The sequence below is a fragment of the Ictalurus furcatus genome, chromosome 11 (genome assembly GCF_023375685.1).
Source record: "Ictalurus furcatus strain D&B chromosome 11, Billie_1.0, whole genome shotgun sequence".
NCBI lineage: Eukaryota > Metazoa > Chordata > Actinopteri > Siluriformes > Ictaluridae > Ictalurus > Ictalurus furcatus.
In genome coordinates, this window is record NC_071265.1 from 15,645,664 (window position 1) to 15,673,353 (window position 27,690).

General features: G+C 40.5%; 1 protein-coding gene across 16 annotated transcripts in view; it reads left to right on the forward strand.

Moving 5' to 3' along the window:
* foxp1b (forkhead box P1b) overlaps window positions 1-21,473 on the forward strand; it is a 176,672-nt gene extending 155,199 nt beyond the window's left edge. For 14 of the 16 annotated variants that reach the window (XM_053635942.1, XM_053635933.1, XM_053635936.1 and 11 more), the window contains 11 exons: window positions 1,901-2,008; window positions 8,557-8,644; window positions 9,682-9,765; window positions 12,853-13,057; window positions 13,259-13,335; window positions 14,114-14,215; window positions 15,544-15,665; window positions 16,663-16,732; window positions 17,327-17,493; window positions 19,891-20,028; window positions 20,289-21,473. In XM_053635942.1, coding sequence (XP_053491917.1) covers window positions 1,901-2,008; window positions 8,557-8,644; window positions 9,682-9,765; window positions 12,853-13,057; window positions 13,259-13,335; window positions 14,114-14,215; window positions 15,544-15,665; window positions 16,663-16,732; window positions 17,327-17,493; window positions 19,891-20,028; window positions 20,289-20,427 — 1,300 coding nt within the window. In that variant the 3' untranslated portion in view covers window positions 20,428-21,473. Of the gene's footprint in view, window positions 1-1,900; window positions 2,009-8,556; window positions 8,645-9,681; window positions 9,766-12,852; window positions 13,058-13,258; window positions 13,336-14,113; window positions 14,216-15,543; window positions 15,666-16,662; window positions 16,733-17,326; window positions 17,494-19,890 lie in introns of all 16 variants that reach the window. The other 2 variants (XM_053635943.1, XR_008387065.1) reach the window with 2 other exon arrangements.
* The last annotated feature ends 6,217 nt before the right edge of the window (window positions 21,474-27,690 follow it).

Below are 27,690 nucleotides of genomic sequence, written 5' to 3' on the forward strand. Positions count from 1 at the left end.
TTCCAGGCTGTTTTTATTAGGCAGCACGCACAGTTGTTTACTGCTACTTCGAGGCCCTGTTTACACTAGTGCGTTTTCGTTTTCAGACGGCGTTTTAAAACGAAAATGATCCACGTCCACACTACACGACCGAAAACGCACGTCACGTGACCGTTCATGCACACTGGGCATGCACATACAAGTGTAAACAGGAAGTTGGTTGCTAGTCCAAATCGGCATTCCATGTAGGACTTACGCCGCTTGAAATGAGATTTGTTGCCGATCGATCTAATCATAGCTCGCCTCGTGTGCATGTAGGCAGCTGCAGTGTTATAAAATACAGAATTTAACTGCACAATGGCGGCTAAGAATGACAACGAAGCCAGCAACACTTGCGGTTCAGTCTCCATGTTGTTGTGTATACGATCAAGGTAGAGTAATGGTCATGTGGTAGGGGCTTGACGAATCAGGGAAGGATACGCAGTGATCCAGAGGATCCAATCTGCGGATGAATACGGGCGAAGCCAGGCCTTCGTTTTCAAAAGTCTTCGTTTTGGTCTGTTTACACTGAAACACGAGCCCGGAGTTTTCAAACTAAAACGAGGTCTTCAGCGTTTCCAAAAGTCTCCGTTTTCGAGGATGGAAAATGGCAGAGTAGTGTAGACGACAGGCGTAACCGTAGTGAAAGTTATGCGTTTTGCACTAGTGTAAACAGGACCTGAGTTGTGTATTGAATTTAGCATAGTTTATGCTAGTATTCTCTGTTCAACATGACAGCCAGTGGGTTATGTAAAGACGGTTTTCATTTCTTTTGAAGTTAATCAGACAAACACACACCCGTTGCAAAATGAAGACTCTGCTATGGTGGAAAACTTGCCGACTGTTACAAAGCACCTTCATGAATGTTAAATAAACATCTCCTTAAAGAAAGCTTCACCGTATCCATATCAACGATTATATGCTTTTCTTTTCTTATAGAACAACACTATTTCTTTTTATTTTTCAATCCGTTTATTATTTGGTTTAGATTACGCCAAGTGTGCAGTATAGTAGTCACTGTGAATGACTTTTTACCATAGAAACAATAGCATATTAGAACGAGTGCATCAATACGAGCCTTCATCATTCATGTTAGAGCCGTGCTGTTATGGAAAACTAATTAACACCTTTTCACCAATCCAATTCAACAGAATCCAGCGCTGTGGTATAGCATTGTTTCAGGTACTTTTAGTAATAGTCACCTACTCAGTTATTGCAATAGCAATCGCAACTCCAGCAGTCCTAGCAAACATGATGCGTATGGCCAAACAGAATATTGCAGCGGTAGAGGAATATTAGTGTTAAATCCTCGCTTGCACACCCAGGCTGTTGGCGTCTCTCAGCAGGCAGATAAATTGATAGCAGGTGGAGTTTGTTTACTGTTTGCACTCGGTGGGCGATGGCCAGCTGGATTGGGAAGCTTCCTGTTGTGGGAAAGGCAGGCTGCTCCAGGTGGATGGAGGGATCATGGTTCAGCGGTCAGAGCTGAAAGGACACGCTGTTTCTGCGAGCTTTTCGCTGGCCCCATCAAAGCACCCTACCATGCACATCAGCAGAGAGCCAGAATTAGCTATTGATTGGCCGGCACCAGACAACTCTGAGTCCCTGATAGGCCACAAGTTGATGCTGGTGACAAAGCCAAGATCGCATGCGAACACCGATCACACACTGCCCCTAGAGGTCAGACGCCATGTTTAAGCCAGTGCTGGGACACCGAGGTGTATTTCCAAGTGCAGCTTTTGACCAAAATGTTGTTTCATGCAGCGTATGAACATTTAAGACGCTTATTAGATGAGGGTAAGCGCATTATTGTAAACTATGTCACACGATAACGTGCGTCTAAATCCGTGTTATTGATATTAATGTGTTTGTGTTTCCACAGCTCAGCGCTGGACGAGCACACGCACCACAGTCACCCACTCTACGCACACGGCGTGTGTAAATGGCCAGGATGCGAAGCAGTGTTCGAGGACTTCCAGTCTTTCCTCAAGTAAGAACTGAATCCTCATTCTAACACGAACACACACACACAACTCTTTAAACTTAGGAAGGTGAACCCAGCCGTATCGCTTGCTACTACACTGTGTGCTTTAATAGCATCTCTCCTCGCGCCTGTGCTCCCCCTTTCATTTAGCCATTCAGCCACGCTACAGGTGGACCCTCCGTGTGTGTGTGTTTGTGCACGTGTGTGAGAGTGATAAGTGCTGTTCCCATGGTGATTTCTGCCACTTTGTTCCAAACAAACATGAGAGGCATGTTTATCTGCAGCAGGCCGCACCACAAGAGCGCTGCAGGTTTGCCCTTGTCTTTTCTCTGCGGACAGAGATAGAGGCCCTCTCTTTCCTTCGCCTATTTTTTATTTTGTGTCGATTTTTTTACACTTAAAACTGGTTGTTGACTGAGACAAGATCACACACTCATCCTGTAAGTGAATTGTGTACACAGGTTTCGGCAGAACAAAGCAAGTCGACGCCGATTACAGTGGCAATCTGTTAGCACACGAATCCCAAAGCTTAGCAGCTCAAGCCCTAGCACGCTGATGATACAGCATGCAGTATACAGCAGCTGTCTCTTTTACCTTTTGCCCTTATGTTAGGCACTTATCCTGAGCCCATGTGCTCAAGGCGTGTCATGTGACACCCTGAATGTGTATATATATATGTGTAGCAAGTTGTTTCCATTATCAGAACTAAAGCAGGAGGCGTTTAGGACTCTCAGCACTCCTAATCTCTAGTCTGGCGAGTGTGTGTAGTCCAACACATAGATGATGAGAAGAGGCAGCATGGCAGCACATTAGTGATTGTGTATCGAGCCACATTCTATCAAAATAAAAGCGTACAGAGTAGGGCTGCAACTAACGGTTATTTTCATAATCGATTAGTTGGCCGATTATTATTATTTTATTTATTTATTTTCGATTAATCGGATGGGGGCGGGGCAAACTTTCAGTACCCTTTTTTCGTTTATTTAAAATAAATCCCACAAACTGAGTGTTACAAATATACACTTCAGACTAAAACGTTACACAACTGTTTGTCCAGTTATATAAGACTGAAAAGAACCCAATACACACACACACACACACACACACACACACACACACCAGAATATATATTATTCATTTAGGACTGTGGTTTAATTCAGTACTTTTTGTGCATCCATAAAAAATAATGCATAAATATTTTATATAATATAAACTAATATAGAAGTTTATATTATATAGTAGTATTTAACCATTACTTTTTATAAAAGGTAACGTTGACATAAACAGTAATGGTAAATGGTCTGCACGTTACACTATGCTTTACACTGTGTCTCATTCACCCATTCACACACACACACACACACACACACACACACTCACACACCAATGGTAGCAGAGCTGCCATGCAAGGCGCTAACTTGCCATTGGGAGCAACTTGGGGTTCAGTGTCTTACCCAAGGACACTTCGGCATGTGGAGTCACGTGGGCCAGGAATCGAACCGCCAACCCTACGATTAGTGGACAACCCGCTCTACCACCTGAAACGATAAATTGTTGACAATGATTTTCATCATCGATTATTATCGATTTTATCGATTAGTTGTTGCAGCTGTAGTGCAGAGTAAAAAGACCACAGAGAGGCGCAAGACCACGGCTGCTCTCCTCCTCCTCCTTTTTCATTCCCTGCCCCTTTGTGCATTTTACTTCATGCTTCAGAGTCAGATCGCCTGCCGCTTAGTGAAGTTTTTTTAATAAAAGACCTGTTTAAAAATACGATGCATGGAGCTGTAACCGTTTCTCCAGATTGCATTGCAGATAATGTCGTGATCTTTCCTCTGTCTTCTGTTAGCCCACAAAAGAAAGTGTTAACGAGTACGCTTGGGCTCTTTCAAGCTGTAAGCGTAAAGGAACGTGTGCTTTTCCCACTTCACACAGCAGACATCCAAACAGGAAAGCGAGCGCCTGTTTCTCATATGTTACAGCAGGCTTTGGAGTGTCCTGCTTAATCCGTCCCTCCTCCTCTCTGGGGCTTAGTTCATAGCTTCATCATTTGTTTACAAAAATGAGTGGAATTAGCATCTGAGAGCTTGGCAAAGGGAAGAAAAAAATTCCCCCTCTCCCTAAAAAGGACCCAAGTGCACTCTGCAGTGTTTTCACAAGTGTTTTTATCATGGCAACATCTTGTTTACTTTACTTGCTTGCCCTAAACTGCTTGGAACATGTTAAGAAAACACTTGTAGAGGCACCACAAAAGCTGTCTTTGTTTAAGCGAGGCAGGGTGAAGGTTCACCCGGCATAGAGGAGGTGTTAGCGCTTGACGCCGTTAAGCGTTACCACATGCACCTCCTCCAGTCTGCCGCCCGACGGCCCAGAAGAATTGCAAATAAAGCGGCAAAAAGCCGAGCACTACATCAGGTCAGACGATAAGAGGCCGTGAAAAGCTTCTTTGACCTGAGAGGGAGAGAGTGAGGAGCGCTAAGGCAGAAGCATTTAGTCAGCAGAACCTGTGTATCTGAGCGTAGTGAAAAAAGCAACCACGCACTAACAGCGAGCCGATCTCTGCAGTGTGTGCCAACAGCAACAACCAGCATCGGGCCAAGGTGTTGTTTTAAACCCGGAGGTTATTTATTCTGTCTGCGAAAGAAAACAGTGCATACCTGGTTGTGCTGTCACAATAAATAAAATGAATGAAAAGACTAATTCCTGTTTGGGAGATGAGGGCCTGGAGGGAGAAGTGGGCTGGAGGTTTGGGGACCAGCACAAGCAGTATACAGGAGTAAGAAACTTGTGTAGCAGTTGAGTCTTCTTTTGTGCAGATAAATAGACTGGTAAGCCTCCGGGTCATAGGTGAATTCAAGCGCTGTATCTGTATGCGCTCATGAGTGATTCCATTAAATATCTTCTTTCTTTTTCTTTTATTGTCAGTGAAATGAATGAACAGTTAGTGAACAATATGTGAACAATGGACCAGTTTTGTTTTTCGTTTACCGCGCTGTCATTGTTCTCACATGTTATGTCATGTTAATGAGCCAGACAGAGAGCATTTCCTACACATGCTATTCACTTTTCTAATAATGTATGCTGTCTTGAGACCTGTGTTTTACTTGCCATATTTACTATAGAACTTGGTTGTTTGCATACAAGCAAAAGGAGTCAACATCCATTTTAATATACTAATAGTGCATCGATGGCATCTTACCCTGAAGCATAAACGATGTTTACTCAAGTCTGAGAAGCAACGTTAAAGACAACCCAAACCCGCCGAACAACGCGAATTCTTAATCTTAATGGCAAATAAAATGTGAACAAATAAATGAATGAATACTACATGATACTAAGCTGTCTTCTTTCTTTAGGACGTATTTGCTCAAGTAAATGTCTACACGTCAGTGGGAACAATAAACAATGGAAGTTATCTCTAGTTTGCTCAGAGCTTGTTGTGATAGCTGTTCCCTCGGTGTGGCTTACACCATCGCTCTTTTCACTACATTATTAAGCCGGCAATAAGAGGACAGGCTGTCTCAATGACATGTAAAATGCTGACTGTTTAAGCAATGTCTATTTAACTTGTTTTATTGTGGCAATTTACATTAGAGACTGTCATCCTGCCAGGAAGCTTAATATAAAAAAAAAAGTCCTGCGCTTGAGGTCCAGACAGTGACACATGCCAGCGCTCATAGTCCCTCCTGCTGTCAGTTGTGCCGTTCACGCAGACCTCCTCATGTCCAGACACTCTTCTGCGAGGCTGATTTAAGGACCATTTGAATATTTCATTTCCTATTAATTATGCACTCTTACTCTACATGTCATTAGAAGGGAAGGAGGAAGGGGGAGGGGGAATCATCCAGTGTAACAAAGGATGAAAGGCAGAGGAGAAGCCGCGTCTGCTTTTATGAACTGCGCATTCACAAGCGTGTCACGTTGCTCCATCTCGCTTTTTAAGGTGTGATTTTGGATGGGTGTTTTCAAAATGTTGGCTTGCTATCCATCCTCCATCATCAACCTTCTTTTAGGGAGAATGGTGTTGAAATTAAAAATGAGGGGGGAAAAAATCACCTTGTTTATACCTTATTTATTATACCATATCACTGTTGAATTCTCAAATCTGATTGGTCAGAAGCTATAGCGCCAGCTATGTGTTGTTTCTATAGTAACAATTCATACACATGGACTTGTCATGTGGACAATCTACATTAAACTAAGATCAGTAATAGACTTTAACAAAGAGAGGCCTATTGTCATTGATACAGTGAATTTTTTTTTTGTTAGGTGACATTTATTTATCGTTTATGGAAGTCTCGGGTGTCATCACTTCGACAAGCTGCACTTTTTTGTCTTACAAACTTCAAGAGGGAGAGGAAAAAATGAGAGAGAGGCCAGTGAGGTAACTCTGGTTTACAGCTGCTGTAGTGCAAGTAATAACAGGAAGTGTCTTGTTACATTAAACGTAATTATAAATGGTTCAAAAGCATGACATGTTCATGAATACATTCCAGTTTTAAATCGAGGCAAATCTCTGTGGAATAAGATGAATAAAACACGTTGGGATGCGTTGTTATTGAAAAGCTTCAAGGTGGTAACATCATACTACCCCACTGATTTTAAACATGGAACATGAATAGACTATTATGTTAAAGCGCACCTACTATGGTTTTGCCTAATTTTGTTTTAAAGTTCTCATATAATAGATTTACATGCATACAAGGTCAAAATACTTTAATGTGCTCATAATTTAAACTGCAGCATTGCCTTTTTCCCCCCAGTGTCACAAATGATCAATGTTAAAATGATCCATTTTAAAGGATTCATTCTAAACTCCCCTATCAGAGAGTATACTCTGCTCTGATTGGTCAGATGTCCCAGTCTGTTGTGATTGGTCTACCGCTATCAGCGTGTTTCTAAAAGGAAACGCCCACTACCATAGCAACTTTCAGTTCCATCTGTTCAAGAAGTAGTCGATGAAGACCGAAGGCGGGGCTTTATGTTACAAACCTAAGTAGGTTAATACAGGAAGTAAGTCTGGAATCACTAACGACTCGTTTCAGCTGTTCAGAATCGGTTCTTTCTTTTGGGAGTCAATAACCCAGTTTGTAGTACGCTTTGATTTTTTACACTTTGCAGACGTTCTTACATCAACAAACAGCTCGATAACACACTACATGAAAGGTCATGTTTGAAAAACCATAATCGGTTCACTTTAACAGACGGACGTATTTGTATGAGAGACACTCATCCACTGTCATTTCACTCATTTCATCTGAATGTAGTACACACATCTTGCACGAATGATTCCCATTCCCTTCCACGTCCTGTCACCTGCAACTATCCCTCACATGCATGTCTGTTTAACCTCTGCAAACAGTCTAACATCTGCAGCAGTGACACTACCAACTCGTCCCTGCCAGCTTTGAGATTGATTAAGCCGTCACTGCTGTGGTCGCGGCCACCGCTCCTGCTTTTCTGATTAGCTATAAATGGCAAGAATAGCTGTGTTGGAAAAGAAGACAGACAGGGCCCGGCGTGAGAACTGCGGTTCCCTTCCCTCCAGCAACGCTGCTGTTCAGCTCCACGAGCCCCCATCTGGTGATAGTGACCTACATGGTCAGCAACGATGTGATATAATTTATGATATATATATAATATATTGGATCCATTAGCAAGCATAATGAAGTAGCGAAATGAAAGGGTATTTGTGAAATCAGTTCAAACATCCTGCTCGGCTTATGATTAAATGATTAATGAAATGCCCCTGCATAAGCATTTTTCGAACCTGTAATTCATGCAGAGCCTGATAAAAATCCTCCAATCATATTTCCTTCACTGGCAAAAACCTTATCTCCTCATTTTATATAAATCACCACAAAAAAGGAGGAAAGCGAAAGACTTGGTGGGGCCAGCTACTTATTTAGATTAGTTATAAATGTGAGGGGGGAGGGGGTGGGGGGGGTGTCTGGAGTAGAAGATGATCTTGGCAGTATAAAATCATAATGCGTAATTATATTCATAATTCAAGTTTATTACAGATTTCATCTCTCTTCTCCTTGTTGTCCTTTGGCTTTTTTCCTCCTAGCTTCATTTAGTTCCTCTTCATCTCAATGACATAATTAACTGGAAAAACCACCCAAACTAAGTAGATTCCATTTACATTTTGAAAAGGGGAAACGTGTTGCAGGACAGCATGATTCAGAATCTGTACTCTCTCCGAGATCATTATTCTTACCTCACACATAGGTTTCCATAGATATGGTCACCGCGTGAAAGGTTCCAGCACTTCTTTTTCAAGCTGCGGGAAGACGCACTCGTTTGTGTTTGAAGAATGTGGTGCCTTCACACACGGACTTTGATTTATTTACTTTGCATCATTTCGGTGTGCGTATACATGGGTCCATTTTCCCTTTGAAAGAAATGATTGTACCACAGAACATGCAGATAATGTAATTCACTATTTCACCACCATGAAAGTTTGATCAAATGTTTCATAGTCAGCTGTAAATTCTCATCTCTCTCTCTTTCTCTCTCTCTCTCTCTCTCTCTCTCTCTCTCTCTCTCTCTAGACATCTGAATAATGAGCACGCGTTAGACGACCGGAGTACGGCCCAGTGCCGGGTACAGATGCAAGTAGTTCAGCAGCTGGAACTGCAGGTATCTTGCCTCTTTTCTCTCACTCCTCGCTTCATCTGCTCCTCTTCAGTCCATCTCCATCCTCCCAGTGGCTCAGAGATGTGGGGAGGGGAGGTGCAGGGAACAAAAATGAAATTATTTTGTACATTTGTGAGTAACCAGTCATTAAAAATGTGTTATGTATGCACGACAGCCAGCCAAAGATATATGGGAAGCCTGGGGCCTTAGTCCAAAAGATAATTACATTTTGAATTTTACTGGGTTTTAAAGTCATTTATGACTTTTAAGTATTTGGCAGCCCAATAAAACATTCAGTGATGGGCACGCTATTAATAATGCTCGTTTTTTTTTTTTTATGGAAAAACACACGTTTCGCGCATCTCGTCAGTAAATATCACTGCTGCTGATTAATACATACATTGAGTGGTTTTTAGCGGCAACAGTTGTAATGGCAGCTAATGTATATGCATAAGGATATTAGTTATGCATGTATTCAGAAGGACGAGAAGGCGATGTTCCATTAGAGCAGATTAACGAGGACGAGGGACAGACACAACCCTGGGAACACCTTAAGAGTAGTGTAGCTCCAGAACAAGACCAATCATTCCATTGATCAGTACATTTCTATACTGTATGTGTGTGTTTATCCATGCTTACCCAGCAATGCGGCCTACTCAGAGTACAGTATGTTTGGGTTTGGCGCACAGAAAAGAAGAGAAAAGGTGTAGTGTGTTTAGGGGTGTGTCACAGACAATGCTTAGCTGTTTAGGGTTCTGCCTACTCTAATAATCTGTACAAGTATCCTTTACAGGAGGGAGCAAAAACTAGAAGACAGTAACACAGTGGTCAAAGAGGAGCCATGTGTGTGATTGGTTATTCCAGTCGCGAAATATTTCTGATTATGAAAAGGTCTATGATAGGAACATTCATCCTGTCTTAAGGATTCGTTTGTTATTTTGTGTGGAAAATTGAAATGAAAACAAGCGGCTTCTTCAAAAACGGTTGCTCATTTGTACATCATCTCTTGTGTCCTTTCTGTCTTTGCTTGTTCATTACAGTTAGCGAAAGACAAAGAACGTCTGCAAGCTATGATGACTCACCTACATGTCAAGTCCACAGAGCCCAAACCCACCCCACAGCCCGTAAGTAACAAACCTCTAGCTGCTCTCTTTGTTTATCTTCTTCCATGTTTTCTTTTATAGTTATAAAGTAAATTGGATTTTCACCATTACGACATCTTTTCAGAAGCCAAAAGATTATGCTGGACAGATAGAAATAGAAATCCCAGAATGTTTTTTAGGGATACTCAGGTATGGCTAATGATTTTTTGGCTTTGAAGAAACACAAAGGCATATTTATTTCATATTATTTTTATTTGATACTATTTATGAAGTCTTCAAAGTTTACTAGCATGCTGAAGTTCTCTTGCCTTCCAGTACTCTTAGTATTGATATTCAGATTGACATACCTAGTCCTACTCACTGCTAGTAACACTCAGTGACTCTAGATTTAACAGACTAGTGCAACAGTTGTAAAAGAATTTAACAGTAAAAACATCAAAAATCAAGAGTTTTACGTACATACACTCACCAGCCATTTTAATAGGAACCCCTTCAGACACCTTAGTGCTCACATCAAACATCAGAATGGAGAAAAATACGTGATCTCGGTGACTTTGACCATAGCATGGTTGTTGGTGCCACACTGGCTAGTTTGAGTACTTCGGAACCTACTGATCTTCTCACACACAAACACCTATAGAGTTTAATGTTGTTGAGGTCAGAGGAGAATGGCCAGACTGGTTCAAACTGACAGGAAGGCTACTGTAACTCAAATAACCACTCTTTACAAACCATGGTGAGCAGAACAGCATCTCAGAATGCACAATGTATGCACAGCATAAAACCACTTTAGGTTCCTCTTTGTTTTTTTTTTGTTTTCCAGTTTTCAACTGTCTAATTTTGGTGTGGTCTTCTGCTTTTGTAGCCTATTGACCTCAAGGTCCAGCATGTGCATTCTCAAGAGGCATTGCACTGCTGCCACATGATTGGCCGAACGGATAATTGCTTGAATGAACCGATTACTGGTGTTCCTATTAAAGTGGCTGGTGTACATATTCTGATATACGGCTACTGAGAGGATGACGCAGCAAATTATTTTTGTTTGTCTACATTTTTACTATAAATACATATCCTGTAGACGCCTCACAAACACACATGCTGTAGATTAGCAGGTGTCTAGACACATGGTGTATGAAATGTGGTCTGAGATATTGATAGCATTGTTAGCTTGCTACCACATCCCGTTATATTGATAAGAGACTTACTTCTGAGTAAATCAGTGATTTGAAGGGAAATGTTACTAAGCCTGTTTATCAGTGTATCTGTGTATTTACCTTCACCACACACTCTTTTTAGAAAAGTGACCTTTTCACTGTCAGTAATTAAGGGTAGTTTTTTTTTTGCTTTGTCTTTGTTTGTTTGTTCGTTTAGTAGCAGCTTGGTGAGTCAAAGGCAGTATAATTAGATCACCAGTTTAATTCATTTCTCTCTGAATTCTCTTTTTTTGTGAGTGTGCTGGAAAGCACTGAAATGGTGAAAGAAATAAAGAGGAGGCCATTGTGCATCTGTCTGACCTATTGTGGCGCATAATCACCATATAAAGCAAAGGAATAGCACTGGCATGAAGCTAGCTAATCCACACAAGTGTAAATGTGTATGTGTTGTATGGAAAGATCCGCTCTTAGACACAAGATATGTTTTTTCTAATACATTCATTATTTTTATTACTTGTAACCATCAACATGAATACAAAACCGTTACATACAGTTTTCACATATATATGTCTGCACATATCGATACAAACGAACAACGTCCTATAGTTTTACAAAGCATGCATCTTACCGCACTGTAAATTCAACTGAGCGCAGAAGCAGCCGTATGGAAGCTGTTTAAGCCGTTCAAAAATTCCCCCCAAAAATGTAAAAAGCGGTGCGTGATGACAGTGCTGTGCCTTTGTCAGAGCCAGCCTTCTGAATTTCCTTATTATATATGTGTCCATCAAGCGGGGCATCAGGATGATAATGAGTGTTAATAGGCTGTGTGGTAATTGTGCTAGATGTGTGTGCTGATGGTAGGGTGTGGAGATGGGGCGGGTGGGTTGGGGGTGTGTGGGATGATGTGTGGATTGTATTAAACACTGTCTGCTGGCTTTAACCTGCCTTGCCCTCCATTTACAATGACAGCATCACCATGTAAAAAAAAAAATTTAGACATCTGATACCGTGAAAGCAATTGACAGGGTTGACATTTCATTAATTTGTTAGCACAAATGCAACCATTTATGACCCCGACAACTGAAAATCTGTCTTCTTTTTCTCTGCCTTTCTCCCCTTCCCTCATCACACACCACACAGTAATCATGTTTCATTTGAAACCATGGCCTCCTTTGGCAAATTAGCAATTAAAACAATTTGGTGAGGGGAAATATGTATTTGTGTCATCAGCTACACACACACACACACACACACACACACACATACAGAGAGATTAATAGCAAGAGCAGCAGGTCAGGCTTGCGTTTTCCACTCTAGTGAAAGAGGAGCACAGCTGCCAGAAGATCCACTGTACCACTTAGAGCTCCCTGCTTAATTAGATTATTATAGTCATTATTACTTAATACCTCTTTATAAATCTTTTGTTTCCACTTCATAAAAAGGGAACAGCCCTCTTTCTCCAGAATGTTCTAGACTGATCTTTTCGCCAGACCGTTCACGCTGAGGGTCACTCGAATATGCAATGTAATCATGGTATCCCCTCCGTAAGTCCGCTAATTAGGATCCTTCTAATACAGTTGCCGCCTATAATTAGTTCAGTTTGGCCTCTTCATCTCTAGCTTATTAGAGGCTTCTCAGGGGTGGGAAAACATGCGCTGTCAGCTGGCAAGTTTCAGGGGGACAGCTCAAATTAAGAGGGGGGAAGAGAAGAAAATCGCCAAGATAGAATAAAACAGGGAAGATGTGTCTGAATTACTGCTGGAAAGATGGAAGATGGCAGAGGTGGAATAGGGCTCTTTGTCTTTACGAACATTTGCAAGCCAGTGCGCCACCCACACACCTCAGTGCTCCCGAGGTTGATTCAAGGGTGTGTTTGCAATTAGCAGCAGCATGCACCCAGGCAGTGATTAACGCATCAGTCCAATCCTCCCTCTTTTTGCATTGTGCCTTTCAGCTCAACCTGGTTTCCAATGCCACGCTGTCCAAGACGGCCCCCGGAGCATCGCCGCCCCTCAGCCTGCCTCAAACCCCAACCACACCCACCACCCCGCTTACACCGCTCTCCCACCATCCCACAGTCATCACACCCACCAGCCTGCACAGTGTCGGACCCATTCGCCGACGCTACTCAGACAAGTACAGCATGCCCATATCGCCAGGTAGCTCACTGACTCATTATTATCAGGGTGTGAGGCCCATCGCATATAATCCTTAATCAGCATTTAAGTTTCTAATATTGTTCAGTCAACTTTTGTATACGTTTTTTTTTTGTTTGTTTTTTTGGTTGTTGTTGAACTGATATATTGGTGTTGTCATGAATTGTATGTCTCTCTCTATTTGTAAACGCTCCTCGATAACAGATATCGGCCAAAACAAGGAGTTCTACATGAACACAGACGTGCGTCCTCCCTTCACATACGCATCATTAATACGCCAGGTAAGACCACAGTCGCTCACAGCGTACACATATATCTCTTCTCTCCCGATTTAATTCGGCTTCATGATATACATGCATTCAAAAACCCATCTATATTTCCAGCATGGACACAAACCGCAAACATTTTTTCCCCTTCCAACTAATGCTGTTAAAATTTCAAATACGATTTAGACCTGCGACACAGGATTAAGCAGCTGTATCGAGCACAATGGTGTCTGAGAAGAGGGAGTGTGTGAAGGAAAAGGAAAAAAAAAGAAGAAGCAGCTCATATACTGTATAACAATTGCTTTTGATGAAGCATTACAGCCGATGTGATTATTAGGAAATTCATTTCCCACAACAGCGGGGATGGAACATCTTTAAGATGCCCAGTCAATTATCAGAGCCAAGCACTAATCTGCCGTCGCACAAGCATTAATCTGGGCAGGGCGATAATTGGCGCCCTGTAATCTGTCCCCGGCAAAATAGTTTCCACTTGTTCTAGTTGCTTAGTGGGAAAGGGTGTATTCAAATGGATGCATTTGAATGAGGCCACACCAAAAGCATTCGGTAAACAAAGCAGCAAGAGAGTCGATCAGCAGAGACCTGTTTTACATGCTCCATTAAAGGGAAGGGTGCCTGAACACACATCTCCTTTTGTTTAAGCCCACGTCTGTAAAGGAAATGGGGTGGGGGAAATTGTGCTTATCAGCGTTTGTGTGTGTGTGTGTGTGTGTGTGTGTGTGTGTGTGTGTGTGTGTGTGTGTGTGTGTGTGTGTGTGTGTGTGTGTGTTTCCAGGCAATACTTGAGTCACCAGAAAGACAGCTAACACTAAACGAGATATACAACTGGTTCACGCGAATGTTTGCATATTTCAGGCGGAATGCAGCTACCTGGAAGGTAATCTCTCATTCCTGCTTACAGCTTCCTGGTCTGGTCAAATGTACATTTAAGTATTTCGTTATGTCCAAATTATCAATTGTATCAGTTGAGTCTTTTGAACATATTTATGGAAAGAACGAGAAGCAAGCAAATAAAAAGTCAGTGCTTGTGTGATTAAAGGTTTATAAGCTCATCTTTCACGGTTGTGGAAAAAAAAAGCAGAATATCCATGCACACAGAACTGGACAGGGTAAAGCCAGATGGCGATAAAGAAACAGGATGTGGAATTAAGATAGAAAGCGAATAAAATGTGAACGTGCGAGAAAGACTGGCTGTGACTGTAGCTCTCAGCTCCGTAACTCAAACATCTAGTGCGCACTCTCACACACACACGCACACAGAGGAAAGATCACAAGATAAATAAGGTACTCAAAGACTAATAGGTTCTAACCATTAGATTATCTGAAACCGTTCATTGTGTTTCAGTTGCTTTACCAAAACAATGAGCTCAAAATTTGTTACTGCAGTTTCCATTTGGCTTTTTTCCTTTGGGGGGGGAAAAAATGTGTTCTTCCGAATGCAAATATAATTTAGCTTAATGATCCTCAGAAGGTGCCGGGAGAGGGGTCCTATTTAAACGTATTTTTACATTTACTCTGGACGCTTCACTAGCTTTGAGGGAACCATGGTCAATTTTTATTTATTTATTTATTTTGTTTGTTTGTTTGTTTATTTATTCCATTTTTTTCTTAACTATTTTTTTTTTTTTTTGCTCAAGCGTTTGATTTTCTACTTTGCATCGAGGCAGGAAACGATCAACTATCTCCTATGTTTACCATGAGCAAATGATAAAGCACCGTGCTGACAGCCCTGCCATGCAAAGCCATTTGTCACTGAGCTCTTTATTTAGTAAATATTGGCTGTGTACTGTACAAATGAGCCTGATGAAAAGGTAAATTATGAACACGGTAAAGCATGTTATAACTATGTGGTTTCCCGTCATTGTTCAGTGATGTGGCTGCTTTAAGTGCTGCTTAAAGTGACGGGCCAAAACGTTGTGTTTATTTGATTCAATGTTTTTGCCCACTGGAATTCTGTTTGTCTTCTAACGAGGCCCATTACAGTTGGCACCCTGATGACTGGCTCCTTTGTATTTTTAATGTTTGGAAGCCATATCTCTAACTTCAACAGACGAGAGCGTCCAATAAAAGCATGGTCAAATTAAGGCCAGTTTCGCAATAGTAGGCCTGTATAGTGTGTTTTGAAACGTTGCAGTGTATGTCTCTACATTGGCTTATTTCTCTTTGTACTGATAGACTTTTTCTTTTCTTTCACACCAACTGCAGAACGCAGTCCGGCATAACCTTAGTCTTCACAAGTGTTTTGTGCGAGTAGAAAACGTTAAAGGGGCGGTATGGACTGTTGACGAGCTAGAGTTCCAAAAGAGAAGGCCACAAAAGATCAGCGGGTAGGTTCACCCCCCCTCTCCCTTGCACGGCCAACCCTCCTGTCTCATGGTGTTGATTGATGGAAAGCGTTTCCGTATCATCATCATCATCTCATGTGCTGTGCTGCTGAACTGACTTGCTGCTAGCTTTGCTGTGCATCTCTGTACCCTTGCAGCTGCTTGCTGGGACCCACAGTGACTTGTTTTTGGTCATGCGTTCCCTAATCTTCTCACTTGACCATTTTCTGTCTGTCTGTCTGTCCGTCCATCTGTCTGTCTGATCATTACATCTGCCCTGGCTGCTCCTCTCCTCCCCTACCTCCCTCGGTGCCTCCTCCCCTTTCCAGGGTGCTGTTCGCACTAACCTCTCCCTGCACAAGTGCTTTGTAAGAATCGAGGATGACTTTGGGTCCTTTTGGACCGTAGACAACGAAGAGTTTAAAAGGGGCCGCCACATTCAGCGAGGCCGCCCCCGGAAGCACGTCGTCGACAGCATCTACGACGAGCTACTAGTACAGTAAGAACCGCCTTCCCCCATCCCCCGACCAACCCTTCTCCTTCCAACAATATCCCCGCATGCTTTGCTTCAATGTGCCACATGCTCATCTTGTCTGTAGTTTTTCATTCATCTCTCTTTTTTTTTTTTTTTTTTTTTTTTTCTTTGTGTCAATGTCTTTCATCTCTGAAATGATCTATCAGGCTTAATGTGTGGAATCTGCTATGCATAAATCTGTTGAGATAGTCGTCTCTCTGAGACACATAAATAGTACAGCAATTCATTTGCAGGTATTGATTTTGTGTATCTTTTATTGGGCATTGTTGTCTTGATGTGAGTCTTGAGTAGTCATCAATCCACATACAGTTCAAGTACTACTGGAAACCTTTGTGTTAAGTGATTTATCAATACCTGCATGTGCTCACACTGTTAACACTCATTTGTAGCTGACTTTTATGATTTTATGTCTTTTAAAATGGAAACTGAATTTTTTGCTGTGTGTGTGTATGGCCATTTCTACAGGAGTCCTGCTCTAGTGAAAAACATTCAGACCAGTTTGGGATATGGTCCTGTCCTCCCGGCTACCTTCCAGGTAAATCACCTAGTACTGCCCGGGCGAGATAATGATATAATAACGATGTTGTGATCAATTATGTCATAAATACTTTTATCTAAGACATTATTGGTATTGTGATAGCTTTTATATATTTTATATATGTGATAGCTTTTATATAAATATAACAATTACAAATGTTGGAAGCAGATTTAATAGATTTCAGCTGTTTTTAATGTTTATATTTGTAAAATGTTCCAAATTTGACAGATTTCATTTTTTCTTCTTTTCAGTGTTTATTTGCATATACATTAAATAAAAGCCTCAGACGATTTTTCAGCTTTATTTTTTAAATACAACACTGTTGTTTTACTAGCAGTATCTGAGTAAGCCTTTATGTTGTGATACATATCGGGTCGAAATGTTCTGAGAGGTCATGATGGGCTTTTTCATATTGCCCACCCATCGCCCAGCATAACTCCAGCTGCTTGCACTGTGTGCCCATGTTATCTTTCATTAATCATATAGCTTTCAGCCTCAATAAAACTCCACTCGTCTGCTCTCCATCTGTGTGCAGCGTACATCACTGTAGCTCCTCTTCCTCACTCTTACATTGTGCACATACTTTTTCAGGCTTCAATGGCAGAAAACAGCATACCTCTATACACTACCGCTTCCATCGGAAGCCCCACTCTTAACTCGCTTGCCAACGCTATCCGAGAGGAGATGAATGGGGCCATGGACCACGGTAACAGCAACGGTAGTGACAGCAGTCCCGGACGCTCCCCTCTTTCAGCTATGTGAGTGTTTTACGCTTTTAACCCTCACTGTGTGCGTAAGAATGTACAGTATGTGTTTATGTATTTGAGGATATACGTGCCACTGATTTAAAGTTGGCCTTCAGAAAGCACAGAATTTAAAACACGGTTCGTATAATTCTGCAGAAACATTTAGTACATAGAGGAAGTAGAAATTGTGAGGTGATTTATTCTCTTCTGATCCGAAATGTGAACGGAAACTCCACCTTTTGGAAAGTTCTCAGTCTGGAATAGATCATAAAGGAAATCTCTCTCTCTCTCTCTCTCTCTCTCTCTCTCTCTCTCTCTTTCTGTTGTTTCAAGCACCAGGTTTATAAACTCTCCTTTAGTATGTGTCAGTAACATGTGCTGTCCTAGGCTGCGCTGCTCCAAAAATTATTGCCTCCGTTTTCTTTAAATATTTACATAAGTCGTGAATATAAGATGTCCGAGCTCTTTTCCATTTCAGGGAGACTCACAGTGCGTCCAATAATCCTCCAAGCTGCTGAGGGGAGAGTATTCCAAAAAAAAAAAAAAAAAAGACCCGTTCAAGATTGTGCCAAAACTTTCACATAGCTAATCAGCTACATTTCTAGAGTTTGTCTAAAATATCCAGGAACAGGACAAAAATGTCAGCAAAAGCTTTTAAAAAAAAAAAAAATGCTGTAATGAACGTGTGGAGATATGGAGGTGGAAAAATGCTTGTACTAATGATTGGGGGCATAGCTTCAGGCATGGCTCAGTCGCAGGATAGAAATAACAGGATGTGTATGCTAGCCTCGAGGCTGCCTGCCTTTTCACACCTTTCTTGCTCCTTTTTTTTTTTTTTTTTTTTTGGAACGCACTTGCCAAATTAAATAAGTAGCTCAAAAAATATTTCTCAGACGAGTGTAAGAGCATTTAAGGTACGGATAAGATATACAGTACATATTTTAATGCTGATAAATGTTCTTTTGTAATACAAGCAAGATATGCTTTGCGTGCATCTAGAAATAGTCCCATACTCATTTCTGTAAAATTTTGTTTTTAATTTTTTTTTATTAATATACTAGGTTTAATCCTACCGACCATTATGACAAGAGTTGTGAGTTTTCATCCGATTGGGCTGTAGTTACAGGGACATGTAATGCAAAGCAGTGTGTTGCCTCCATAGTGACTCTGGCTACACAAAGCTCAAACTGTTTGCATCTTTGAGGAGAGTTTTTTTTTTTTTTTTTTTTGTGGATTTTTTACTTTTTTAATCCAAAGTGTCAGGAAGAAGATGAGAGGGGGAAAAAAAGATCAGTTTATCACTAATTAACACTTGGCAAACGTGCCGTACCAAAGAAACAGTTTACAGTGTGCTCGAAACACTGATTAATTTAGAGATTCTCCTACAGCTGTTCTTAATGTTCCTTCTCTTTTTTTTTCTTCCCTTTTTCTGTTTTTTTTTTTTTGTTTGTTTCTTCCTATACTCCACACAAGTCAGCACTCAGGCTCTGGCTCAATTTTCAACAGTGAAAATTTGGCAGATCTCATCTCTTTGGTGAATCCCTTGCCCAGACTGTGGTTGCGGACGGTGGGGTGGGGTGGGGTGGGGGGGGGACTTGTTCATGTTTTTCCTTGTTTACGACTGACAGTGTTATTATTCTAGTAAGGCCCCTGTTTCTTATCACCCGGCGTTTGTGTCGAGCCTCCTCGCCAACCCCAAACCGCCTCCGCCTTTTCTCTCTCACTTCCCTGCCAGCACTTTTCTTCCTCCCTTATTGACACTGTGGTAAGGAGGCGCATTAATTTTCTGCGTATTTAAAGCGTGCGTGTCGCTGTCTGCTTGCCGTGTTGTTGTTTTTTTTTTTTTTCCTTTCTTTCTTTCTCTTTTTGCCAGCTTGAAGTTGATTAATGACGGAACCTCGTGCAAGGTCGTCCTCTTGGGACCCGCCTCACAGGTTGGGCATGTTAACGAGTGGGAAGAGGAACACACAGCGTGCTGATCTAACGCCACTGGGAGTCTGACAGGCGGCCCTCTCGCGCTTCCCCGAATTCTCTCTTTCTCTCGCTCTCTATGCCTCTCAGTCGCTGGAGTCAATTCTCTCCTCTCCACATCACACGTTGTTAATCTCCCTCATTTATCAATTCTGAGAGAATACCCTTGTTGTTGGCAGTTGTGGAAAATAAAGCTCCAATGTTCCCCCAATGGTGGAAAAGCAGAAAGAGAGAGAACTGACGTTATCAAGCGCACCAGTGTTACTCTGTTAGTGTTTAATTAAATGTACAGCCATTTGTTCCCCTGCTCAGTGTTTTTGTTTTTATTTTCCCCCACCCAGTGCATAATGTATATATATATAAAGATGAACAAAAACGTTGTGGTTTAATAGGATAAAATAATAAACATGGCCTGTTGTGTGTTCCCGTCATGCGCAGGCATCACATCAGCGTTAAAGAAGAACCACTGGACCCAGAGGAGCATGAAGGGCCGCTCTCCTTAGTGACAGCCAATCACAGTCCAGACTTTGATCACCATAGAGATTATGAGGACGACCACGGGAACGAGGACATGCTGTAAGGCTGCTTTCCCTCGGGTCCTCTCCAAAGGGGCCAAACTTAAAACTGAAATCATCTGTGAGACCACTCCCAACCTAGCAAGTCCGACTGGATTCCCAGTCCCTTTTGTTGACAGCTATAAAAAAAAAAAAATAAAAAAAAAATCCAATTTACTCTTAGTGCCATTAATCATGAGATACACATGACGTAAGAAAAAGAAACTATTCCATTTGGGAGTATTTTTCAGTTGTTTTTACTTTTTTTCCTTTGGGTTAAAGGCCAGACCAAGCACGTAATTTCTACTTGCATCCAGTAAAGGAGCCATTTGGTACTGGGGGACTACTACTTCACATTGCCTGGCCTGGTGGCATTGAGACCAGAGTGGACACATGCAGAGAAAGTTCAACACTGATCTAGAAACTACAGAAGCGTGCACACTTGAATCATTAGCCCCCGAACGGACATTGATGCAGAGCATGTGGGCGCAGGTCTACGTGATTTCAGTTCAATGACACTGCCTTCAAATCAGCTTGGGTTGCTTCCAACCTCAGTCTGATGTTTTGATGGCAAATAATACAACGTTTTGTCCCCCTGATTGTCCTATGCTCTTATTTGCTATATATTGTTTGACTTTTTCTGTACCTGATCAGACCTCATGCCCATTGTTGTAGAGATTCTGTACGGATCTGCACTTGATGATGAATGTGTGTAGTTTCTTTCCATGTTTCATTTCTCTCTTCCTTTCCATTATTTAATGGGAAACAGAATGTCAAATTTACCATGTAGTATTTTTCTGTCATTTATTCCACATTTCAGATCTCCATCACAGTGTCACATTGCTCTCTCTCTCTCTCTCTCTCACACACACACACCCACACACATACACACAGAGTCCATCTGCATATGCACTCCTCATAATGAAGGCTCTCTCCACGCATCAATGAAGTTTAATTTTCACCAGGGAATGAATGACAGAGAAATCAACGCAGGTTATGACTGGTCCTTATGAAATACCTTCTGAAATCCCCTTTCATTGCAGTGTGTTAGCTGCAACCAAATCACTGATCAAAACACTGGTGCGAATGGGGGAGAAAAAATTAAATGGCAGAATAGAACGAAGCAGAGATTTTTTTTTTTTCCTCCTTTTTTTTTTTCCCATCCTGTAATTTATGGACTGTCGGGTTAAGGCTGGAGGACTTTAAAGTGCATTCCCTGTTGTTTTAATGTCTTGTTTGCCCACATCAATGACCAGCCCATTCCCTCTCTTATTAGCAGTTGTTAGTAATTACACATGAGATAAAAAGGTTTAAGGGATTACAAGCCACAGTTGGCATTAGAAGCCATGACCACTTAGCATTACAGCATTGGGGGCAGCCCACTATGACCACATGTTTCCTGCCACATTACCCTGGAAACCAGTATGAAGTCGATTTCAGGCTCACATTAAAAACATCCACGGTACAGTGGTGGGGTGGGGGGGAGGGGGGGTGCACGGGGGTGTGTGTAGGGGATGCTGGACAGCAATAAGCAGCCATTCTCATTTCCATTTGCTTGCGGTTTCATCCAAAAAATCACGAAATGTTTCCAATCGGTAACACCAAGAAGCAAATTAGAAGTAGCTTATCCAAATTTTGCATGTTGATTTATGACTGCAACCAACCACTGCTTAATTTATTATTTCTGTTTTTTATTATAGCCTTTTTTTCTTCTTCTTCTTCTTGTTTTTGAGTTGTTGATGTGTCTGTTACCTGTGACTACCAAAGATAAACGCCTAGTTTCAAAAAATGAAAGAAAAAAAAAAAGAAAGATGCTCTATGTTCCATGCAATAGCAAAACAAGGCCAAATATCCTCCCCATTTAGTGCGAAAGAGGGAAAAGAACAGTCTAAAGCTTTGGGCGAATAAATGAGTGAGATGTTCAACTTTTGCTGATGTTTAAAAGCCAAAGGGATTGTTTAAGGGGCAGCTGCAAGGTTTGTTTTGTTTTGTTTTGTTTTTTGCGCCTTTAACCAAATGGGAGAGAATAGACGGAGATTGGGATAAACACATGACCACATTATAGCACTGTTCACTCTGCGCCAAGCTGAAGTTAAGATAAAAGAGAGTGTTTTACTTTGAAAAGTGTCTGGACTAAATACATAGCAGTAACTGAAATCCAGGATGGGGAACGGATTTAAATAACACAATACTGGACCACACTTCTGTTTGTTTTTCCTTGTTTTCCCGTTGTTTTAATCCTCCGATAAGATTGTATGCCACTTACTATGTGAATCCAGATGGAGGTGTATGTTAAACATTGCAAATGCTTTATGATTGTTTTAGGTTCTGTCTACTTTTTATATCAACTTTGTTTTTATATTAAAACCAAACACTCCTGACAACTAATAAGCTGGGTACAAGGTACTTTAATGGCATATTAATTTTTGTTTCTTTTTCATTATAAGCTCAGCCATATATTTACAATAGACAAAAATGGAAGTCTTTGATTCACAGAAAATAAGCCACAAGAGCCGGGCAGCTGTCGATGGGCTGAAAGCAGTCAGAGTGTGCAAGACATGCGCTCATCATGCGCTCATCCAAATCTCTTCGCAGTAATGAGGGAGAAGGGGATAAGCAGGTAGATAAGATCATCTTCCGCATGTGTAGCTCAACATTACTAAAGTGAAGCAGCATGAGAAAACTGTTCGTACGCATACCTCAGTTCAGACCTATAGGGAATGATTAAACAAAGAGGAAAAAAAAAAGAGATACCATTTCACTCTGTTGCACTTAGTCGTATGTCCTGCATGTTTAGTCTAAAACTGTAGCAAATGATATTTTAAGAAAAAGTTTAAAAAATATATATATAAAAATGCAAAAAAAAAAAAAAGAAAGAAAAAAAAAACCCTTACTTGTTTATCTTGAAGGTCTCCTGTTCTTTTGTGTTTTAAAAACCAATCCAAACCTCAGGCCTTTTTATTTCCTAAAGAAAAGTCACAAATCTTTCTCTAACGTTTCTTCAAGGCATGGTATACTGTCTTAGAGGGCTTCACTTGTGTGGGCTTTTATTCCCGTAGGTTGTACATACACCGCATTATATCTTTGTGTGCTTTCTTGTTTTCTTTTTTTTTTTCTTTAAAAGAACAAAAATGTTTGTAATGCCATGTTTGCTTTATCATTCGAACTGCTTTGTACTGACTATTAAAAAAAAGAAACAAAGCAATGACAAACTGCTGTATGTATTGGAATAGCAAAGTGCTGCAAGTAATTCATGCTTTTCTCTTTTTTTCTTTTCTTTTTTTTCTTTTTTTTTTTACAAAGAATGAGAGGAGGTGGGGTGAGCTTTGGGGATAATTACCCGTTTTTGGATTTTGACAACTGTAAAATAGAATATTGACAAGCTTTTTTTTTGTATAAAGACTTTCTCTTTTTTTGTGTTAAGTTGTTTTTGATACATCCATGTTTAGCAGTCCAGCGTCTGCCTCCTCCGGTGGTCTGGTCCAGATTAGGAGCTCGGAGCTCAGACACTCAAAATGAAAAATAAAAAAAATTTTAAAAATAAAAATGTCCTTATGACATTATCAAAATCATAGAAAGCTGTGCTGAAGTGCTGCGTAATATATTGGGGTGTATCGGATATCAAATCATTCATATAAAACAGGAGGAAAACAGTAAATATACAGTGCCAAGACTAGTTTTGTTTGTTTCTTTCTTTCCCTAAGCCGGATTATCTTTCATATTCCTGTGAACTTTTTCTGCTTTTAACATTTCATAATACTGATTTCTATATTTCTTTCACGATGATGATTTTTTTCTTATTTTTATCCTAATTTTCTAACGTTAAACCCAAGCACAGTAAATTTCAGAATTTCCAAAAGTCCCTCAACCTCGTGTGCATGATTAAGAATGGAATTTGAGATCGTTCTCCCCTCTCTCTCTCACACACACACACACACACACACACACACACACACAGACCTTTTAATCCTGCTCCCATTTCCTAGAATAGTAGTGATTTTTTTGTGTGATGCTGTACAAGCTCACAAGGTTAAAGGTACAGTGAAGGAAACAACCCTGAATGACCCAACAGATCTCTATCAAGGCTGTAAACCTGTCATTTTCTTCTTTTTATTTTCATCTCATTTTGTTAGAGAACAGATTTTCCTCATCACCTGCTTCATCAGTCTGTAATCCCGTCTTCACTCTCATGTTTTATGCAGACGATCATGTTCAAATCCAGTCTCGGCGACTGACTGGAACATTCAATAAAAATGCAATAAAAACGCTGGTTGTTCACGGCTGTTTCTCAAAATCGTCATTTCCGCTGTCTCGGATTGCCTAGTGATACGCTCGTGAAACACTTGGAACAAAAAGAAGCACGTTAGAAATTAAATGAAACCCAGATTTCCACAATGCATACAGTTCATGTGCGCGTCGAGGATTTTAATAACAGACTGGTCCGTGGAACCGGGTTCTAGACACGGCCGTCGGCTCTGCTGGTCGTGTGCGTGTGTTGTACAGTCTCCAGCAGCGGTGGCTCTGCTTGCGCATTAAATTCTCCTGTAATTAAAGAGACAGTTAAACCGTCCCTCCCACTAGCAATTTAGGTAACTGCATTCGAACAGCTATAAATCGTGACCGCATTAAAATTCCCCCAAAAATATCACCGATATGGATTTCTTGATGGAGATAAACGCTGATGATGACGAGTGGCTTTTTATGAAGGAAAGTGCAGGGTCGTGTTCGCCACTAAACAGCAGACAGAGATCAGGCTTAAGCACTTTTAATCTTGTGAAACAAGCAATTACAAACAGCCGCATCGATTCGTTAAAAAGCTCCAGGTGACATAAATTGTTTCGTGCTTATCTTATTGCTCAGACACATAAATGCCATCAAGTGTATTATTAATTCACGCCACTCAAAGGCAGGGTTTAAAGGAAACGGTATAAAAAAAATCCTTTTAGTACTGATATTTCGCTTTGCTTTTCAGCTCCGTTATTTCTGCCGTCGCTATCTCTGTGGGATCGTCTCGCGGGAGTAAACAGGGTTTTTTTTTTTTGCTGGCCTGTGAAAACACAGAGTAGCCTACGCCGCTCTCTCATGGCGCAGACGTAAACTTTGGAAAGTCGTTGTAAATTCTGAAAAGAAAACTATATGGATTAATACTAAAGCAGGTTCAGATCTGATCGAGTGGCTTCGTGTGGGTTTCAACAATAGCTTATAAACGATGTGATGAGAGGAAATTATGATTCGAATGATTCAAATATTGACGAATGAGCTTCGAGTTGAAATGGAAGCGTTCTGGTGTGTGAAAACACACAAAAACCCTCGTTAATGCTTTGGATGCACAAATATTTTTATACGTTAAAGTAGCACTACGTATGACACGTTTCCAAGAAAACCCCCGTGTCAGATATCACAGTGCAGTAGCTGAATTCTGCTAAACAGCCCAAAATGACCAAAAATCAGGGAGAACCCTTCCCATAATGCCCACATCCATACATCACAATATAACTGTGCTTCGACTTTTCACTCTTTTTAAACATTTAGTCTTCCTAAATGTGTCTGATTACAAATAATCCTATTTTTCATTTCTAATTCGAATCATTTTTATGATCACTGACAGCATCGTACTGTAACGCAGTTGTCACTGTTCATTACAATGCCATGTGGTGTACTGCACAACCTTTACAGCTACTGCATTCGCATAATTACACAGAAAAATATTATATTAATTACCAATAATACAATAGTTACAGATAGTTTTAAAAACACGTGATCAGCGAGTGCTACAAGTGAAGTGAATTATGTCCAGTTATTCAACATTATATCAATTTGTAAACCTCTGTTAACGTTTCAGGTTCATGTTCAAATGATTACTAATATTATCTACGTGGAAATACTTCATTCCAGAAAAACACACACAGACACAATTAATGTAGTTTGCAAATGTCATTTTAATGTCACAATAATCTATGGTGTTTTGAGTGACAGAAAGCTGGGCGCTACATACATGTGTATAAATATAATTTTTTTTTATAGCAGTTAAAAAATATGATCGTTTCTTTATAATTATGCACGTGTTAGTTCCAGCACATGGTGTTATAATGAATAGTGACACTTGCATTGCAACATGATTATAAGTTATCAAGAATGATTTATAACACAATATTAGAGCTTTATGAGGCTTTATTAGCGGTTATAAAATGCTTGCGAGATATTATTAACAACCTCCAGACAATTATAATGATTTATGAACATCGGCTTCATTGAAAATATTACCAAATTGGATTTTGTCCAGAATGCTTGGTGTTTTTGTTTGTTTATTTGTTTGGGTTGGGTTTTTTTTTTTTTTTTTTTTTTTTTTTTTTGGTTCTATAACATACTCTGACACGTACGGTTTAAGAAAAATTTGATACATTTCCACTAAAACAATGTAGAAATGTTTAATTAACTTTCTAAAAAAAAAAAAACCTGTTAAAAAAAATTAAAAATAAAAATGAGTAGGCTATGAATAAAGGTGATACTTCTCACGGTCATATTTATTATTTTTCTATTTCATTTATTACACATTAAATGAAATGCAAATAAAAGAAAGCAAGAAATAGCTACTGGTTTGTTTGTGTCTTTCAGTGAAGTTTGAATGGAATCTATAAACACAATTCCTTTGCTTTAGGGGTTAAGCAGACTTTGAAATGCACGCTAAACGGAAACTTATTTTGTTTGGTAAATCTTATAGTTTCAGAACGATAGCAGAAAATATCAAAACGTAGAGAAAAAAGTGCATAGCGAAGGTTTTTGAAGGCCACCACGCACACACAGTGCCTACATGGTCATCATCATCATCATCATCATCATCACGGCCCCCACCTTCAGCGCAGTGCTTTAGGAGTGAAATTAGTGCATTATCTTATTTACATATATTGAGTTGCAGTAACAAAACTCTATTTCTGCTTCTCATTTCATTTTAATTAAAGCAGTGCAATGTAACAGCAATCCACACAAGAGCCTCCCTTTAATAGTCAGAGCTGGCAAATCCCCAACATTGAAGCATGGCAATTAGCAAAGGCAGTCAGCGTTTGTTATTCCAAGGTTCAGAATAGATTACGGGGGGGGGGGGGGGGATTTTGTTTATTAAGATGGCCTGCTGCGGGCGCTGGCATGCAATAGACCTGGCTGCAATTAGATTCCAATTATTTGTCTGTTTTCTGACATTGCAAACAGGCACTTAGCACATCAGTTAATTTGACACACACTGCTGCTTGGATTAGCCAGTAATTAAAACACGTTCTGTTAATTAAATGATGACCACTTTATTTCAGGGCCTCTTATGTTTGGAGGCCTTTTTTATTTATTTATTTATTTATTTATTTTTTATTTTGTGTGTAGCGAGCACTGTTTGGCTCATTGGTTGCCAGACGCTGCGCTAATCAGACCTTGTTTTGTTTCAATTAGCACCTGCTGTTGAAAAGATTGCCTGTCACTGCTCTTCAGCCCCCACAGAGATGCAGCTCCATGTACGCTGGCAAATATTATGGAAACATGCACCTCTGCAAATATCATCTGGATTGTGTAAAAGAGCAAAGGAACGAATGGAAGAATTAAAGAATGTTCAGGGGAGTTGACGCAATGCTGACTGGACCTTAGTAGTTTTTTCCCCCTGCTGTTAAGTAAAACAGTGTAACTTTAAGACTATTGTAAA